The sequence below is a fragment of the Camelina sativa genome, chromosome 16 (genome assembly GCF_000633955.1).
Source record: "Camelina sativa cultivar DH55 chromosome 16, Cs, whole genome shotgun sequence".
Taxonomy (NCBI): Eukaryota; Viridiplantae; Streptophyta; class Magnoliopsida; order Brassicales; family Brassicaceae; genus Camelina; species Camelina sativa.
The window spans coordinates 1587232-1603580 of NC_025700.1; the positions used below are offsets into that span (position 1 = coordinate 1587232).

The 16349-nt window shown below is 37.2% G+C and overlaps 5 protein-coding genes and 1 pseudogene across 5 annotated transcripts in view; 2 read left to right on the plus strand and 4 right to left on the minus strand.

Moving 5' to 3' along the window:
• Nucleotides 1-4562, plus strand: part of LOC104749258 (tubulin-folding cofactor D-like) — an 8404-nt gene extending 3842 nt beyond the window's left edge. Inside the window, exons 6-17 of the mRNA XM_010470847.2 lie at nt 320-436; nt 542-646; nt 768-938; nt 1048-1263; nt 1429-1627; nt 1864-2069; nt 2419-2640; nt 2742-3251; nt 3332-3607; nt 3682-3726; nt 3825-4010; nt 4096-4562. Of these exons, the coding sequence (XP_010469149.1) occupies nt 320-436; nt 542-646; nt 768-938; nt 1048-1263; nt 1429-1627; nt 1864-2069; nt 2419-2640; nt 2742-3251; nt 3332-3607; nt 3682-3726; nt 3825-4010; nt 4096-4383 (2541 nt within the window). The 3' untranslated portion in view covers nt 4384-4562. The remainder of the gene's footprint in view (nt 1-319; nt 437-541; nt 647-767; nt 939-1047; nt 1264-1428; nt 1628-1863; nt 2070-2418; nt 2641-2741; nt 3252-3331; nt 3608-3681; nt 3727-3824; nt 4011-4095) is intronic.
• On the plus strand, nt 4699-8035 carry LOC104753231 (annotated as a pseudogene).
• Nucleotides 8472-10859, minus strand: LOC104749259 (probable pectinesterase/pectinesterase inhibitor 36). The gene is made up of 5 exons (XM_010470848.2): nt 10311-10859; nt 9652-10107; nt 9378-9569; nt 9157-9288; nt 8472-8884 (listed from the first exon to the last, which is right to left on the minus strand). Exons 1-5 carry the CDS (start codon nt 10762-10764, stop codon nt 8517-8519), a joined length of 1602 nt encoding a protein of 533 aa, XP_010469150.1. The 5' UTR covers nt 10765-10859; the 3' UTR covers nt 8472-8516.
• On the minus strand, nt 11935-13601 carry LOC104749260 (cysteine-rich repeat secretory protein 15-like). Its single transcript, XM_010470849.1, has 3 exons — nt 12865-13601; nt 12133-12240; nt 11935-12045 (listed from the first exon to the last, which is right to left on the minus strand). The coding sequence occupies exons 1-3, from the start codon at nt 13595-13597 to the stop codon at nt 12041-12043; spliced, it is 846 nt and encodes a 281-aa protein (XP_010469151.1). The 5' UTR covers nt 13598-13601; the 3' UTR covers nt 11935-12040.
• On the minus strand, nt 13968-15040 carry LOC104749261 (F-box protein At3g59000-like). Its single transcript, XM_019237968.1, has 2 exons — nt 14894-15040; nt 13968-14793 (listed from the first exon to the last, which is right to left on the minus strand). The coding sequence occupies exons 1-2, from the start codon at nt 14942-14944 to the stop codon at nt 14464-14466; spliced, it is 381 nt and encodes a 126-aa protein (XP_019093513.1). The 5' UTR covers nt 14945-15040; the 3' UTR covers nt 13968-14463.
• LOC109129424 (F-box/LRR-repeat protein At3g58900-like) overlaps nt 15139-16349 on the minus strand; it is a 2211-nt gene continuing 1000 nt past the window's right edge. The window contains exons 2-3 of the mRNA XM_019237651.1: nt 15355-16276; nt 15139-15171 (exon numbers count right to left, since the gene is read on the minus strand). Coding sequence (XP_019093196.1) covers nt 15139-15171; nt 15355-16276 — 955 coding nt within the window. The remainder of the gene's footprint in view (nt 15172-15354; nt 16277-16349) is intronic.

Consider the following 16349-nt stretch of genomic DNA (forward strand, 5'->3'; position numbering starts at 1 on the left):
GTTTGAGGGACACGGTATGTTTAAAGGGTGAGATCCAACTGTTAGGTTGATAACTTGAGGTAGTTATGTCTCAATTTATATGATTAGATGCCCACACTTTGTACCAAGTTGTAAAATAGAGTAACCAGATGACACTCATACAAATCTTGAATGTTAGAAATATCTTACATGTCACTGAAAGCTGGGATGAACCTATATTGATATCTGATGTGAACTTTTTCCCACATGAAACTTTCAGCCGCCTACCAGACAATATCACATGTCACTAGTATTTGTAAGCATTGTCCTTCTAAAATTTACTATTTTTTTAACTGTGTAGGACACTGTGGTTCGTTGGTCTGCTGCAAAGGGTATAGGTCGTGTAACTTCACGACTAACATCTGTTCTGTCTGAAGAGGTGTTATCATCTGTATTGGAGCTGTTTTCACCAGGAGAGGTACTCGTATTGGATATATGGCAGCATGGCTTACATGTGCTTAAAATTCAGGTTACAAGAATTCATTATCTAGCTGATAGTTATTGTGATTTTCATGATATTCAGGGAGATGGTTCATGGCATGGGGGTTGTTTGGCCTTAGCTGAACTGGCTCGTAGAGGGTTATTGTTGCCTAGAAGTTTTCCACAAGTTGTCCCAGTTATTGTGAAGGTCGTACTCTATCCCAACAACATGATTACTTATTTCTCTAGTCAACACATACGAAGCAATGGCATCACACACCCAAATTATGCAGAATTTCCATGCATTTACATCTAAATATTACTTACAGGCACTTCATTATGATGTTCGCCGAGGTCCACACAGTGTTGGATCTCATGTCCGTGATGCAGCTGCCTATGTTTGTTGGGCATTTGGGCGCGCCTATTCCCACAAAGATATGAAAAATGTGCTGGATCAGCTTGCTCCAGATTTATTGATAGTGGGTTCCTTTGATAGAGAGGTACTAATCCCTTTTTTGACTATAATTTGTCGTCGTTTCTTGCTTGATTTACAGAATTGTGTTTTTGTAGATCTCTTCGTTGCGTAAATTTATTGATGTCTTTTATCAGGTGAACTGTAGAAGGGCTGCTGCCGCTGCTTTCCAAGAGAATGTGGGAAGGCAAGGAAATTACCCTCATGGGATTGACATTGTAAACATAGCTGATTATTTTTCCCTTTCTTCTCGGGTGAACTCTTACCTTCAGGTTGCAGTTTCCATTGCTCAATATGAAGGGTATCTATATCCTTTTGTGGATGAATTACTATACAACAAGATCTGCCACTGGGTATGCTTATCTTATACACTATTTGACATTGGTTTACCTCTGACTATCTACAATTCTAATATCTCCCATAAACTAGAGCCAACAGCTTGATTGGTAACTGTATCAAATCATTGTTCCTTGTTGTAGCTTTCATAATATGTTAATTATTCAATCTTATGATATCAGGATAAAAGCTTAAGAGAACTTGCTGCAGAGGCTCTTGCTGCTCTTGTTAAGTACGAGCCTAAGCACTTTTCCAACTATGTGCTCGAGAAACTAGTTCCTTGTACCCTTTCAACTGATTTGTGCATGCGCCATGGTGCAACATTGGCAGCTGGAGAGGTTGTGTTAGCTTTGCACAAGTGTGGCTATGTCCTTTCTGCTGGTTAGTACCATCTATTTTTCAGCTTTGGCTTTTGTGGCATCTTTGCATATGCAATTACAGATCATTTTTGGTATGGAAAACGAAAACTATGGGAACCATCTTGGAATCTAGACCCTATCGCTATATATGTACTCACACTTTGTTAGTTGATTGTCAGATGAAAAATTAACAGAGTTTGATGGTTGGTTTTGTTATCCCTTAATAATAAAGGCCCCTGTTGCACTCAATCTTTACAGATAGCCAAAAACGTATGGCTGGGATTGTCCCTTGCATTGAGAAAGCACGCCTTTACCGCGGAAAAGGTGGAGAAATAATGCGACTGGCTGTCTCACGGTTTATTGAGTGTATCTCATTATCGCATGTGACATTAGCTGAGAGAACAGTACGGATCTTGCTTGATACTCTCACTGAGAATTTAAGACATCCTAATTCTCAAATACAGGTACCTATATTTGGGAAAACCTATATAATCTTTGAGAACCGTAGACATTGCTATTTGCTGCAGCTTTGCAATAGTGCTTCTTTTTTTACAGTATAACGTGAAATTAGGGTAATTATCACCGGTCCAATGAGTAATATGTATATGTATAAGATAAAAAGCTGGAAGTTTAAAAAGAAAGTTCCGCTGCCGAGGTTTGAACCCGGAACTCAGTCTAGGTGAAGGGGATTATTATCCGTTTCATCCAGTCTCCTGTTTAAACCAATGTGCTACAACGGATTTTTGAAAAAAAATATATATAAATATATATAGCATGATTCATTAGTTGACATGTTTCACTTATCACATACAGAATGTAGCTGTCAGTGCTGTTAAACAGCTTGTGCAATCCTATCTCGTTGGCAATGAAAAGAAATCTGTTGATTTAATATCAAAACACCTAAACCATCTAACGGACCCAAATGTAGCTGTCCGAAGAGGTTCTGCACTTGCATTGGGTGTCTTGCCATCTGAACTATTGACTGCAAAATGGAAGGATATAGTTTTGAAGCTCTGCAGTGCGTGTAAGATAGAGGTAAGGAAGACTACATATGACTTCATTACAGAATTAAATTATTGAGTCTAGAAAACAGAATCAAATAATTGACTTTGATGGATGTTTTTTCTTCCAAGCAGGTGAATGCTGACGACAGAGATGCAGAGGCACGTGTGAATGCTGTAAAGGGACTCACATCAGTGTGTGAGACTCTTACTCAGAATAGTGCTAGTGATCCTGAAAACGATGACATGTCTCTTTTTCTTCTTATCAAGACTGAAGTGATGGATACTTTACTGGAAGCTCTTGATGATTATTCAGTTGATAACCGAGGTGATGTAGGTTCTTGGGTTCGTGAAGCTGCAGTCCATGGCCTTGAGAAGTGTACATATATCCTCTGTAAGAAAATAGGAACAAATTCAGCGGGTGATCATAACAGTGATACGTCCTCACTTTTCGATTCGAATCTTGCGACCCGTGTAATTGGATGTATTGTGAAGCAAGGAGTAGAGAAAATGGATAAATTAAGAGAAACATCTGCAAAGGTTCTTCAAAGGATTTTATATCATGAAACTATTTCCGTCCCTTTCATTCCTCATAGAGAAAAATTGGAAGAGATTCTTCCCAACAAAGCTGGCTTACAATGGGCGGTAAGTATGCACACTTGGTTGCTTCGTCGTTTATTTGATGGATTTTTGTATCTGGCTATGAGTTATTATCTTCTTTGTAGGTTCCGGCTTTCTCTTTCCCACGTTTTGTGCAGCTATTAAAGTTCCGTTGTTACAGCAAAGAGGTGCTGTCTGGATTAGTAATTTCGATTGGAGGATTACAAGATTCACTTAGTAAATCGTCGCTCCTTGCATTTCTGGAGTATATGAGGGAAGAATGTAAAGAAGCTAAAGACCTGAAAGAACAACAGTCCAGAGAGTCAGCATTGTGTGAAGATATTCTTTGGATACTTCAGGAATACAAGAAACGTGACAGAGTTATGGTACCCTGTCTAAAGGTAAACACACAGTATTGTAGATTAACCTATAGCTTCTATGTGGTTATGTCTGAACCTTTCTCGTTTTTACACAGACAATTGAGATCCTCTTCAGAAGCAAGATCTTTCTGAATCAAGAGGTTAGTTTAAGATTTACCTCTTTGGTTAGAAATTGCCAAAGGTTATAAATTGTTACTAAACACATTCCATACTAAGCTAATCTGTCATTTTATTGCAGACTTATACGTTGAGTTTCTATGCGGGTGCCATGGAATCTCTAGCCATCGAACTAAGAGCTAGTAAGGATTTCACAAAGTTATACGCAGGCCTTGCAATACTTGGATATATCGCTTCAGTCTCACATTCCATCAGCACAAAAGCCTTCTCTCAGCTTGTCGCATTCCTCGGCCACCGATACCCAAAGGTTCTTGTCACTTCAATATAAATAAATCACATTCTATCCTATAAACATTTTCATTACTCCATATTTTCGTTATCACATGATCCAGATCCGAAAGGCGGCAGCGGAACAAGTCTATCTTGCTCTGCTTCAAAACGGAATCTTAGTGGCAGAGGACAAGATGGAGAAAGTGATAGAAATAATATCAGAGTCTTGTTGGGAAGATGACTTGGAATTGACCAAGACTCAGAGGTTAGAATTGTGCGAATTGGCTGGTTTAGACCATGATATAGTGTTCAAGACGAGAAACAGATTGGTGAGTATAGCCGGGAATAAAACGACGGCGTCTGACGAGAACGCGTCTTACTCTTCCTTGGTCGATTCCTCTGGCTTTTGATTTTACGCTTTGTCCTCGAATCAGTTTTGTCTCTTATTTTGAGCATCGGTTTGATTTTCTTCTGTTGGTATTTTGGTCCATGATCAAATTTTATTTAATTTTGCTTTTAGCATCGATTTGATTTTGTTCTGTTGATCTTGTTTTGGTTCCATGATCAAAATATAAACATGATTAATCTACTTCTTTTTTTATGCCTTTTTTAGAAACAAAAAAAAACACTAGACCGACACCGACCTAAATAAATAGTAGCTTTCTTACTCTTCACGTCAGAGCCAAATTTAATTCGCGATACCTCTAGTCATCAGTTTATAGGTTTTCGAATTGAAGAACAAACCCAGGGAGGAAGAGAGGACGCGTAAGGAAGAAGAAAAGAACAAACAAGCGAGCCTACGAAGACGAGCTTTCGAAGCCAGAAATCAATAATGGCAGATAATGAAGATATGGACGCAAGGGTATTTATATATCTATATATCCATTCGATTTTATTTGTTCGTTATGTATCTTGCGGGATTGTGACAATCGAAGTTTGGAAATGCAGCAATACACTGAGAACAGATTGATGTATCTTGCAGCAGAGAAAGAAAAGGGAGAGAATCCATACCCACACAAATTTTTAGTGTCCATGTCAATCTCTGAATATTTTGAAAAGTATACTAACTTAAGCAACGGAGACCTTGTTGAAGAAGACCAAGTTTCTTTAGCCGGTATGATACTTCCACCGCACTAGTGAAGTTTTTTAAGTTTTGCACTGAAAAGAGTATATTTATTCAAAGTTTTATATTTATCTGTATTTTTTAATTTGGTAGGACGGATATTGAGCAAAAGATCTTCCTCTTGCAAGCTTTTCTTCTATGATCTACATAATCTTGGTTCTAGGGTTCAAGTTATGGCTGATGCAAGGTGACTAATTTGGTTTTACATATTAGAGTTGTTCCTTTTGTTTCTTTGATGATATCTAGCTAGTTTAACTAGATTTTTGTGATGCCTTAGGAAGTCAGAATTAGAAGAAGCTGAGTTTGCGAGCTTCCATGCTAATGTCAAGCGTGGAGATATTGTTGGTGTAACTGGATTTCCAGGTTCCTAAATCCTCTTTTCTTTATTTAGTTTTTTTTTTTTCTGATATGATTACCGCATGTTCTGTATCTTTATCTGAACACATTTTGTCCCCTGTCTCAGGGAAAACAAAGAGGGGAGAGCTAACTATCTTCCCACGATCGTTTACTGTCTTGTCTCATTGCCTCCACATGTTTCCGGGGAGGCAAAAGCCTGTTCCTAGAGTTAACTGGGTTCCAGAAATGCCTAGAACTCCAGAAACTTATATTCTTAAAGATCAGGTACCATTTAAGTTTTGCTCTCAAGGATTATTATTAATGTTTTCCAAAGATGCTGTAACTCCATCAGTTTGTGTCTATTTGGACGGTATAATATGATATGTACCTTTTTCATCTGTGCCAGGAAACTAGGTATCGCCAGCGTTACCTTGACTTGATGCTGAACGATGAGGTCTTCCAGATATTCATGACCAGAGATAAAATAATCAAATACATAAAAAGATACCTTGACGATCTTGATTTCTTGGAGGTGCAATTAATGTTTCTCTCTTTTCCTCTCAAGAAAACTAATAATTTCATACCTTGTTTTCAGTTTGTTTTGCGATTTTGATACAAATGTGTGTTAACTTCCTTAGGCTGAGACACCTATGATGAATATGATTGCTGGTGGAGCATCTGCACGTCCATTTGCGACACATCACAATGATATGAATATGAAGATGTTCATGCGTATCGCACCAGAACTCTATCTTAAGCAGCTTGTTGTTGGCCGTTTTGAACGAGTTTACGAGATAGGAAAGCAGTTCAGAAAAGAGGGTATTGACTTGACACACAATCCAGAGTTCACCACCTGCGAGTTCTATATGGCTTTCGCAGACTACAATGACTTGATGGAGATGTCTGAGAAATTGCTTAGTGGTACGGCGAATTAATACCTCTGCTTCTTGCACTCATATTAGATTCAAACTTACTTGACAGTTTCTTCATCTTTCAGGTATGGTGAAGGAATTAACGGGTGGCTACAAAATTAAATACCACGCTAATGGGTACCATAAGGAGCCCATAGAAATCGACTTCACTCCTCCATTCAGGTTTGGGATCAAGACAGAGCTCTTCTTGGACCATATTTTTTTGGTAATGATCTCATCATCTTCTTTATTTCTGTAGGAGGATTGACATGATGGTAGAGTTAGAGAAGATGGCCAACCTTAACATACCAAAAGATTTGGCTAGCGAGGAAGCTAACAAGTATCTGATTGATGCATGTGAGAGGTTTCATGTCAGATGCCCACCTCCTCAGACGACAGCTCGTTTGTTGGATAAAGTAAGGATTGCTATCTCCTAATAGTATGAATTGGAAGTTATGATTACTTCATGCCTATTTAAGTATCTGTAATGTTTTCACTGATGCAGCTTGTTGGACATTTTCTGGAAGGGACATGTGTTAACCCTACTTTCATAATGAACCAACCCAAGATTATGAGTCCCTTGGCAAAATGTCACAGATCCAACGAGTCCCTGACTGAACGATTTGAGTTGTTTGTCAACCAACACGAAGTAAGCTTTATATACAGGAATCGTGATATATCTTCTTTTTTTTTTTGTTATTTGGTTAAGCAGAGTTCCTCTGTACTAAGCTGTTTTATTTGGCTGCAGCTTTGCAGTGCATACACTGAGTTGAATGATCCTGTGGAACAGCGGCAGCGTTTTGCTGATCAGCTCAAGGTATATTTGAAGCCATCACCACACTCCTACTAATCTTAGCCCCTCTCTCTCTTTCAGCGTATGTGTTAATCATTTTGGAACCTTGATGATTTCAGGATCGACAATCTGGAGATGATGAGGCTATGGCTATAGATGAGACGTTTTGCACGGCTCTAGAATATGGATTGCCTCCTACAGGTGGTTGGAGGATTGGAATAGACCGACTTGTAATGCTACTCACCGACTCCCAAAACATTAAGGTCCCTCTTTAATCTGAATACAGTCTTTTACGAAAATCCAGTGGAGTAGTATATTTTCTTACTCATGTTCTGAATTTTGTCGCAGGAGGTTATCTTCTTCCCAACAATGAAGCCTCAGGACGAGCCAGCTGCTGCAACAGGTAAAACCCAAGATATATCATATATATACATACTTCTTGATCGAGCTGTGTCTTGATCTTTTTAGTGTTTTAGATGAATTATTCGTAAATGGAAATTTGTCATGCATGCGATTCCTTCTTTTTTTTGGCTCTTACAGGGAAACAGACAACCAGATCGACTGTGGAAAAGTTGCGTCTTCGACTTTGCGTTAGCTTTTGTTTACTATGTGTATGTTATGTTGTGTTATGCATACTTCCGGGGTTTTTCCTAGACATTTATGAATATTTCTGGATTCGTTTTTACTTTAGGATTTTATAAATTTATAACCAAACATCATTATAACTGTAAATGATGTTTCTACTTATTTCTCTCTCGTATTTAGCATCGATTTGATTTTGTTTATGTATCGTCCATGATCAAATTAAAAACGTGAATCTAATATAAATCGGTTTTTATACAATTTTCGTTTTGGTTACTATATATACTAGGTATAAATCAATTCAAATAAAATTATTATTTGAGATTTGATATTTGTTTGTGTAAAATAAAATATGTAAATAATTTTTTTTTTGTTTATTCAAATTTACGTTTATTTTATATAAAAATATTTTTGATCCGTGAAATATTTAAAAGTAAATTTTAATTTTAACGCGGTGAAAAATTTTGTATGAAATTTATTTTATTAAAACATGAATAAAAGAAATTAATTTTTTGTTTTTTTAAAGAAGTATAATATAGTTTCAAATTAAATAACAATAAATAGTTTAATTTATCTAATAAATTTTTATTTAAGTCTGTAAGACATATATAATTAGAATTAATTAATCTTCTCTATTAATATATAAGAGAATATTTATGTTCTCAAAATATTGTTTTTCTACATAAATATATATATAGTTGGCTTTGCACAAAAAGAAGTATATATATATATATATATATATATATATATATAGTTGGCTTTGATTATTATGTTGATGGTTGTTCATTCAAGAGGGACTCAAACCCCGGCTGAAAACGGCACACCGGTGATAGGGATCCAAGAATCTCCTTGAATAAATCTGCTGACGGTGAACGGAGAAGCCTCTTCCTCGCCGCGAAGGACGTGAAATCCCGGCCAGCCTACCCTTCTGCTTGTCTCCGCTCCAGCTCCGGTGTTCATAAACTCGCCGTAGTACAACGTTAACAGAGCAAAACTGCCGCTCCATTCTCTCCACCCTCTCGGGTCGATCAACCCGTCAAGATCCGTTTTGAGAAACACTGTCCGAGAGTACTTCTTCCAAGGCCGGCCCAAATAGTTCTTAAACCGGCCTTTAACCGCCTCAAATTCTGGTGCGGCCCTGACCCGCGAATGTTGGATCGAAATACCTTATTCCAGTAACACAATTTCATCAGAAAACCGGTTAACATTAACCATGTGTGTACGATTGAAGGAGTATTCAATATGAATTCCGGTTCAAGTCGGTTTCAAAATGGTTTTCAATTCGATGATTTTAATTAGGTTGAGTTCAATTTTGGATATCAGTATAATTTGATTCGGGACTCGATTTTGGTTCTATTTTATAAGTTGATGACCCCCTAAAATTAATAGTCAACAATTGGTCAAACCAGAGATTAGTCTTTTTTTTTAATGAGATTACCTGTAGTTGCATGTGGGTCGTCTCTTCCTTGAGCTGTGATCACATTGCCTTGATGATCCATAGGCCGTCTCACAAATATATCACAGTTCTGAAAAACAGCAGCTGCATCTCCAAATATGAAATCAATAGTACCTATCCAAAAGTTTCCCAACAAATTCTCTTAATCCATTGTACGACGTTAGTTTCTATATGAATGTTATATGTAGTAATATAGATGGTACCATAAATATGACAATCGCGGTAGAATTGACGAAGTGAATGTGTGAAAAGAGTATCTTGATATCCTTTGAAACTACACCGATAGAATAAAGACAAATCTGAGTTCACTCTCAACGCCACAGCTTGATGTTTGTGCGGTCCTGCTGTGTTCTCGAACGTCATGTCCCGCGCCCAAAATCCATCCCCCGACACCCCTAAATAACGAGTAAGCCTTTAAATATCCCAACATGCGTACATGATATATGAAGATTAGTATAACGTTTGTATGTTTTATACCAAATGTTGCTGATCCATAAGTAGTGGAACCATCCGGGACGTTTCGGTTATTAGTGACGATTGTCCGGTCCATACCATCACCAACTAGCATGATGTTTTTCATGTGTCTATCTATTTCGATCTTTTCGTTGTAAACACCAGCTTTTATGTAGATTATCACTCTGTTCGACCGACTTTTACCCATACTCGAAACGGCGGCTAATGCTTGGTTTATTGTCCGATGAGTCGCAGAACCGTCCTGAGCCACCACGAAATCCGCCCTTGACCTTGTTGGATTCCATGATACTAACATTCCGCCGCTTTGGTTTGGTCTCGATGGTCCATGGTTTGGTCTCGTTAGTCCATGATTTGGTCTTGTTGGTCCATGTTTTGGTGTTTCTGGTCCATGATTTGGTCTCGTTGGTCCATGTTTTGGTCCTCCAGGTCTATGGTTCTGCCTAGCTGGTCCATGCAGCCCTACAAAATGTCATTATAGATCCATAATAAATAAACCATAATATCTCCAAAAAACAAAAAACGCAGCCTACAATCGTGTTTTAGTGATAAAATATAATGCGTCTAGAAGAAATCAATCATTGCCCAATTTGACAAACAAACGATGCATTGATCATTTTTTATTTAATTATGTATACATGAGAATGTATGTTATATGTTCTTACTCTTTTTCATATGACCTCTAGACTTTTTGTAGAAAGCTAAAGCTTCACGGAGTACGAACGTGACGTTGCTATGGACCAGAGGCTTATCGTGACCTTGACGTTCCTGAACCAAACCGTCTAAACAAGTGTTATGGTTCGCAAGCACTCCGCTTAGCCACGTTCTAATATCTTCAACGGTAAAATTCTCATGAGCCACGACCAGTTTCGATAGCCTAGCTTCACCCTCATCGTAGAGCTTTTCGCATTCACTTAACGCCAAATAATAATGACCACTAGTAGCAACCTCACTCTCCACCACAGCCATTGACCCAAAACGAGTCCTGGCTTCGACCACTGCAGTTCGAGCCATCTCAAGTACATCCAACTCGGCTATGTTTGAGGCGGTTACGAGGACTGCAATGGCTAAAAAGAACATGATGGTAATTAGTTTGGTGACTTTTACAAACGTGTACATTTTTAGTAGATATTATAAAACTTTTGTTGTGTGTTTAGTAATGTTCTTGAAATGCGTTTAATTAAGTAAATGATTATTGTTGTTGTTGTTGTTGTTGTTGGTGTTGTTGTGTATTTTAAATAGCAAACGAGGAATATAACTTGTCGTAGAACGTAGATGAAGACGGTGGCGAGGAATCTAACACATGGAGAGAGAGATAAGGCACGTGTGAGACTATGTGTAAGCTTTTGTTTCTATGATTATAGATGGCCCATGCATATGAGACTAATTTCATTAATTACGTTATACATTTTCAGGTTATAAATTAATGCGACGGAATCAAAGTGACTGAAGTGTGAGTATACGTGTGTATGTGTGGAGAGAAGAGTGTACTTTGTTTCTTCTACTACTTATTTTTTCTTTTTAAAGAGCTGAAAGATTAGTTGGGTTAAATTAAATAACGAAACTTTCTGAATGAAATCATAATCTCATTATTACAATATGATAGCTTTAATTTCCCACCATTTCAACTCTTTGGAGTAAAAAAAAAAAAATCCATGAATGATCATCAGTCAGTAGTATATAATTTAGTATCAAATTTTTAATTTTGTTGTAATAGGTTAAGTTGTAAAGTTAGTAAAACTTATTATCTTTTCTTCATGGGGTATATTTTGGTAAAGAACTTTCTTGCATTAATGAAAAAAAGTTTTCCAAAATTAGAAATTAAATTGAATGGAAGATACTAGGAGAAAACCCGACGAGACTGTAAAGTCATTGAGATTTCTGATTCGAGACTTTATGCTACACAATATGCTGGAGCCCAGCCCTTAATTTTAATGGCCCAATGGAATATATGGTGCGGTCCATGAGAACCGGGTAGACCCAGATCGTAATAACACTAACCAAAAAGATTGAATGAACCTATTTAATTCTTTAAAGCCTAAAGATATATATACTCAAATCGAATCACGTTGTTGTCCGAAATTATAAAATTATATCCGATATGTTATCATATTTTACTATCCAAGTATTGAGTATCGAATAATTGCGCCTGCTAAGGAAAGTGGGTAGAAGCCTAGAAGAAACTACTAACTAATGGAATAAAGTTAGTGATCATCTTTTTAAGGCAGACAATACGGGTCACACTTTTCAACTATTTAATTCTTCTACGAAACTAAACCATGTATTATAAGTCATTAATAGTTTCCTTTTGATTAAACCAAAAAAAAACTCCTACAACAAAATACAAAGGAAAAATAACAACCATGCATGTATCCCAAATCGTGTCTTCTTTATATCAATCTGCAAATCAACATAATAAAATATGAGATTATGAGAAATTAAGTATAGATTAGGCAAGTAAGTAACTAAATATGTACGTAGACTTACGCATGGAGTTTCTGCAGAGGGAGAGGAGAATAACAAGAATTGCGAATCCAGCAATAACTCCTACAATGATCGCTATTGTTTTACCGGCGTCATCTCCATGGGTTGGATCTTTATAATTACGAAAGTATGATTACAATTTAGAAAGATCTCTTAGTATGTGATGACAAAGTACATAAGATGAGATAAGACCCATAGTATCAAGCTAAGAATTAGTTTTTTTTCTTAAAGATGCAGTGACTTTTGGACTTTGTGGTATTGATCAAAGCTATAAAAAAAATATTAAATAAAGTTGAAAAATGGGGACATGGGTGGCTATGCCTATAAAGAAAAGAATAATATATTGTATTTGCAATACAAACATTCTTTTCTGACCAATGATATTATAATCATGATACTCGAATTCTCCAACGAATCATTCAAAAGCTTAATTTTATTTAATTCAATACTTAATGGTGTCTTTTTGCAGTAGAAGGAAAAGAAAGGATAATTTTTTGATTTCTTTAGCTTTCTCGTGCTACCAACAAGCGACTAGACTCGTAATTTTCTGAGTTATAAGCGGCGGAAAATTAAATTATGGTAAAGTCTCACACATACAATTCATTATAATTTTAAATTATATTATGGGCACTAATTAATAAAGCATATGTCATGAAGATAATGAACGAACTTAAACGTTACGTGATTCAAGCGATATTTAGTAAATGGAAGGAAGATTTAAATTTATGGACGGACCTGAAGAGAAGTCATAGTAACCAGAACCCCAATAACGAGCATAGCACTGAGCTAAGTAAACCTCAGCTGCAATCGCCGAGCCACAAAGATTCTTTAACTTTCCGACAGACTCTGCAAGACAAGCCGTACAGTCACTAGGACTCAAGTCACCAACACACTGAGCATATCCCTCGACTAAACCGGACCGGCTAACTTTGTAACCGAGTCGAGTCGACTCAAGATCCGACAACACATCGTCTCTCCGTTTAAAGAAGTCGTTGTCATTCTCAACGCTCTTGGAACTACACTTCTTGTACCTAAGACTCGTGTCTGGTTTCCCAAGGAAATCGTTGGTTTCGTAACGTAAGAAGCATCCTTCGAGCTGGAGAGAAGCACCGAAAGAGTAAGGACAAATGAGAGTGATTTGATCGACTGAGGTTTGGATGCATTTTAAGCAGTCTGATGATCGGAGATCGTCACGGCATTGATAGAGACCAAATACGGCGGAAGAAGAGGAGGAGGACTCGTTGCCGACGGCAAAGCTGTTGAAGGAGGCGTCGGAGGAGGAAGTAACGACAGAGGAGAGGAAAGTGTCACGGTTCGATTCAAAAGGTGTGTTTGGTGTGTATTTTTCCGGTGAACATCCACCGTAGATAAAGATATGAGATTCTGATGAAGATCTTGAGGAGGATGATGAGTAGAAGAACAGGAAGAAGAAGAAAAAGAGAAGAGAGAAGATAAAGAGTATTCTCATATTTTTGTTCTTTTGGGGTTCTTTGTGTTTGTTTCCAAATGAGCTTTTGTTTTTGATTTTTCATCTTATTCGTAGTGTTTTATTTTTAAAATAGTAATCAAGAATGATTAGGCTCATCACTATGGGGACCGAGTTGTGATTTTTTTTTTTTTTTTAATCGTTTATAACTCATTTACGCATTCTAACATATTTGAACTCCAGCATAATATGATGGTAACATTATAATACAAACCAATAGAATAATACTCTAGTTATTAAAATATGAAAGATAAAAGAAAACTACATAATATGATAAAAGATTTGGTTTAGAACATTCACTAATAACGAATCAATACCAAAGTGTCGACAAATTGGATAATAACATTTGGTATATTATTTTGTTAGAGTGGTAAAATGATTTACACATAAATAAAGCAGATTTGGTTTTGGAGGGTATAATAATTTCTTGAGACATTCTTTTGTGTAGGCAAAGAGGGACCCAATTTAGTCATGTCCTTTTGATTAGTATATGTTCGCTAGATCGGTTCCATCACACATATTCTCCTCAAGCTAGTGGAGAATTTGCAAGTGATAAGCAAACAACTTTCTTTAAATCCTGACCATGCACGACCAAAGGGATTAGGTTGATCATCATCGATTCAATTTATCTACAATACACTTACAAATATTACTTAACTGGAATCTCTGAAACCGTGAGCAGTTGAAGCCAATGGGATTGGAGATTGTTTGTAACTGATCAACCAAACATATTCTTGTTATGCAGACGTGGAGAGAGGAAGTATCTTATAACTCCGTTTTTTACTTACCTTCTCAAAAATTCTAACAGAAAAATTGTCTTTCTTGCCGACATGACTCATTCTCAAATCTCAAGTTGACAGCAGTCCACGTCTCTTATACAAAGAACCACGCACCAGGAACCGGACATCACAACTATAAAGCTCGTTGAAGAGCTCAAACTCCCTTGGGATTTGGAAGTAGTGTATAGGATTATCCTCTCGAGCATGAATCTCCATCTCCTTCAAACACCTAAAAGATTCCAAGAAATGCTTTATCATCTCTAACTCTCTCTTTTTTCCTTCAAATCTCTTAATCTGCAGCTTCTTCACCGGACAAGATATGAGCGAACGCCCTTTGTTCCCCCCGGGAACGCAGTCACAAGCATCCCCACATCTATCCGTCACATAGTGTACGAGACCCTGAAAGCAGAAAGGAAACAATAAGGGAAGGGGCTTCAACCTAATCTCGTACTTTCTTAATATTTTAAACTTTTAACAAGTGAGCTAGCTGTGTTTATACCTCAAGGACTAGTGTTTCTAAAAGTGGACAATTCCTTAAGAGAACCGGCATTGCTTGCCATCCTTGGTCCTTGTAACTGCTAATACGTAACACTTTGAGGTTGTTGAACACTGGTATGGATTCACAGCATAGAGAAAGCGCCTGAAACAAGGCAAGCGAAAGTCAACATTATAACACAAGAACACAAGTGCAATATATACTTGTTTCAAAATCTCAAGGATTGATTTGATTTCCCTATTTGAAACCTAATATACTTGAAACATCAAGATGACCTTTGACTGTGCATTAAAAAAAAAAAAGTGAAAGGTCTTAGCATATGAAATTTATATCATTAATTAAGGCTAACATAAATTTGAATCTAATAATATAATGCTTCAGAATCTCGTAGAGGATGTTTTAATTTTGATTGAGACCAGTGGAAACAAAATATATATTAAAAAAAAAAACAAATATACACAAACCTCGAGAGTATAGCAAGATAAGTAGAGTTTCTGAACATGTCTTAAGCCACTCAAGAGCTTCCACACATTTCGAAAACGGAGAAGAACATCATCCTGATCGTCCTTTTGCGCTCTTGCTTGCCTATACTGGTCTTCAGTTAAGCGAAGGTTGAGTAGAGCCTCAACTACATTAGTCAAGTTAACTTTTGGATAATCCTCTGCAACATAATCACAATAGTCAAAGTAAACCAGACGTGGTGTATCAAAAGAAATGCTCTTCAGACTCAACATCTCCTCTCCAAAACCGTATGAATTGATCGTTAGCTTCCTTAGGGTTTCACTTGACACGTATTCATCACACACGATCCATTCAGTAGCATCAATGGATAATTCTTCAAGCACAGGGAAAGAACGAAGAAACATCTCCATCTTGCCACAACTAATAAAAGCCAGTTTTAAAACTAGCGTTTTAAGCAGTGGTAAGAAAGTATCTTCACGGCCAGTGCACCGCTCAAGATACAAGTAATCATCACTTCTTACTTTCAGCTCAACTAGTGTCCCACTGTGGAAGATATTTGGAGGCAAAAAATATTTCATATCTATATTGATGGCAAGATCAAGGTCCGAAACACCACGCTGCAGCACATTACTTATCCAACTATTCACACGACATGGATCAACAAGACATGGATACACACGTACAGCTTGACACTTGAGGGAAAATCTCTTAATGGGAGAATCACCCTGCAATGCAATTACTCTATCCACAAAATCTATGAAGCTCGACATGCAATTAGAATATCGAAACACAGTGTCATCGATGTCAAGATTAGGAACAAGTGCAAACAGATTGTACCACCTCTTTGAGAGAAGAGATGTTGAAGCAGCCTCATTGGTCGTAAGGAAGGACAAGATATGACAAACAAGATCGTCAGGTAGATTGCTGAGAAAATCCATCTTCTATATAACAATCAATCCTATTCTCGTTGTAGACTAGGACGAAACTAATCAAAACC

Bases quoted from the DNA above. Each gene is read 5' to 3' on its own strand.
- LOC104749259 (XM_010470848.2), bottom strand. From the start codon at position 10,764: ATGTACACGTTTGTAAAAGTCACCAAACTAATTACCATCATGTTCTTT. The intron at 9,570-9,651 runs GTATAAAACATA...CTCGTTATTTAG, and splicing joins TTATGGATCAGCAACATTTG to GGGTGTCGGGGGATGGATTT. The intron at 8,885-9,156 runs GTAATCTCATTA...TACTGGAATAAG, and splicing joins CGACCCACATGCAACTACAG to GTATTTCGATCCAACATTCG.
- LOC104749260 (XM_010470849.1), bottom strand. From the start codon at position 13,597: ATGAGAATACTCTTTATCTTCTCTCTTCTCTTTTTCTTCTTCTTCCTG. The intron at 12,241-12,864 runs GTCCGTCCATAA...GTAATTATAAAG, and splicing joins TTACTATGACTTCTCTTCAG to ATCCAACCCATGGAGATGAC.
- LOC104749261 (XM_019237968.1), bottom strand. From the start codon at position 14,944: ATGCCGGTTCTCTTAAGGAATTGTCCACTTTTAGAAACACTAGTCCTT. The intron at 14,794-14,893 runs GTATAAACACAG...TTCTGCTTTCAG, and splicing joins TAGAAACACTAGTCCTTGAG to GGTCTCGTACACTATGTGAC.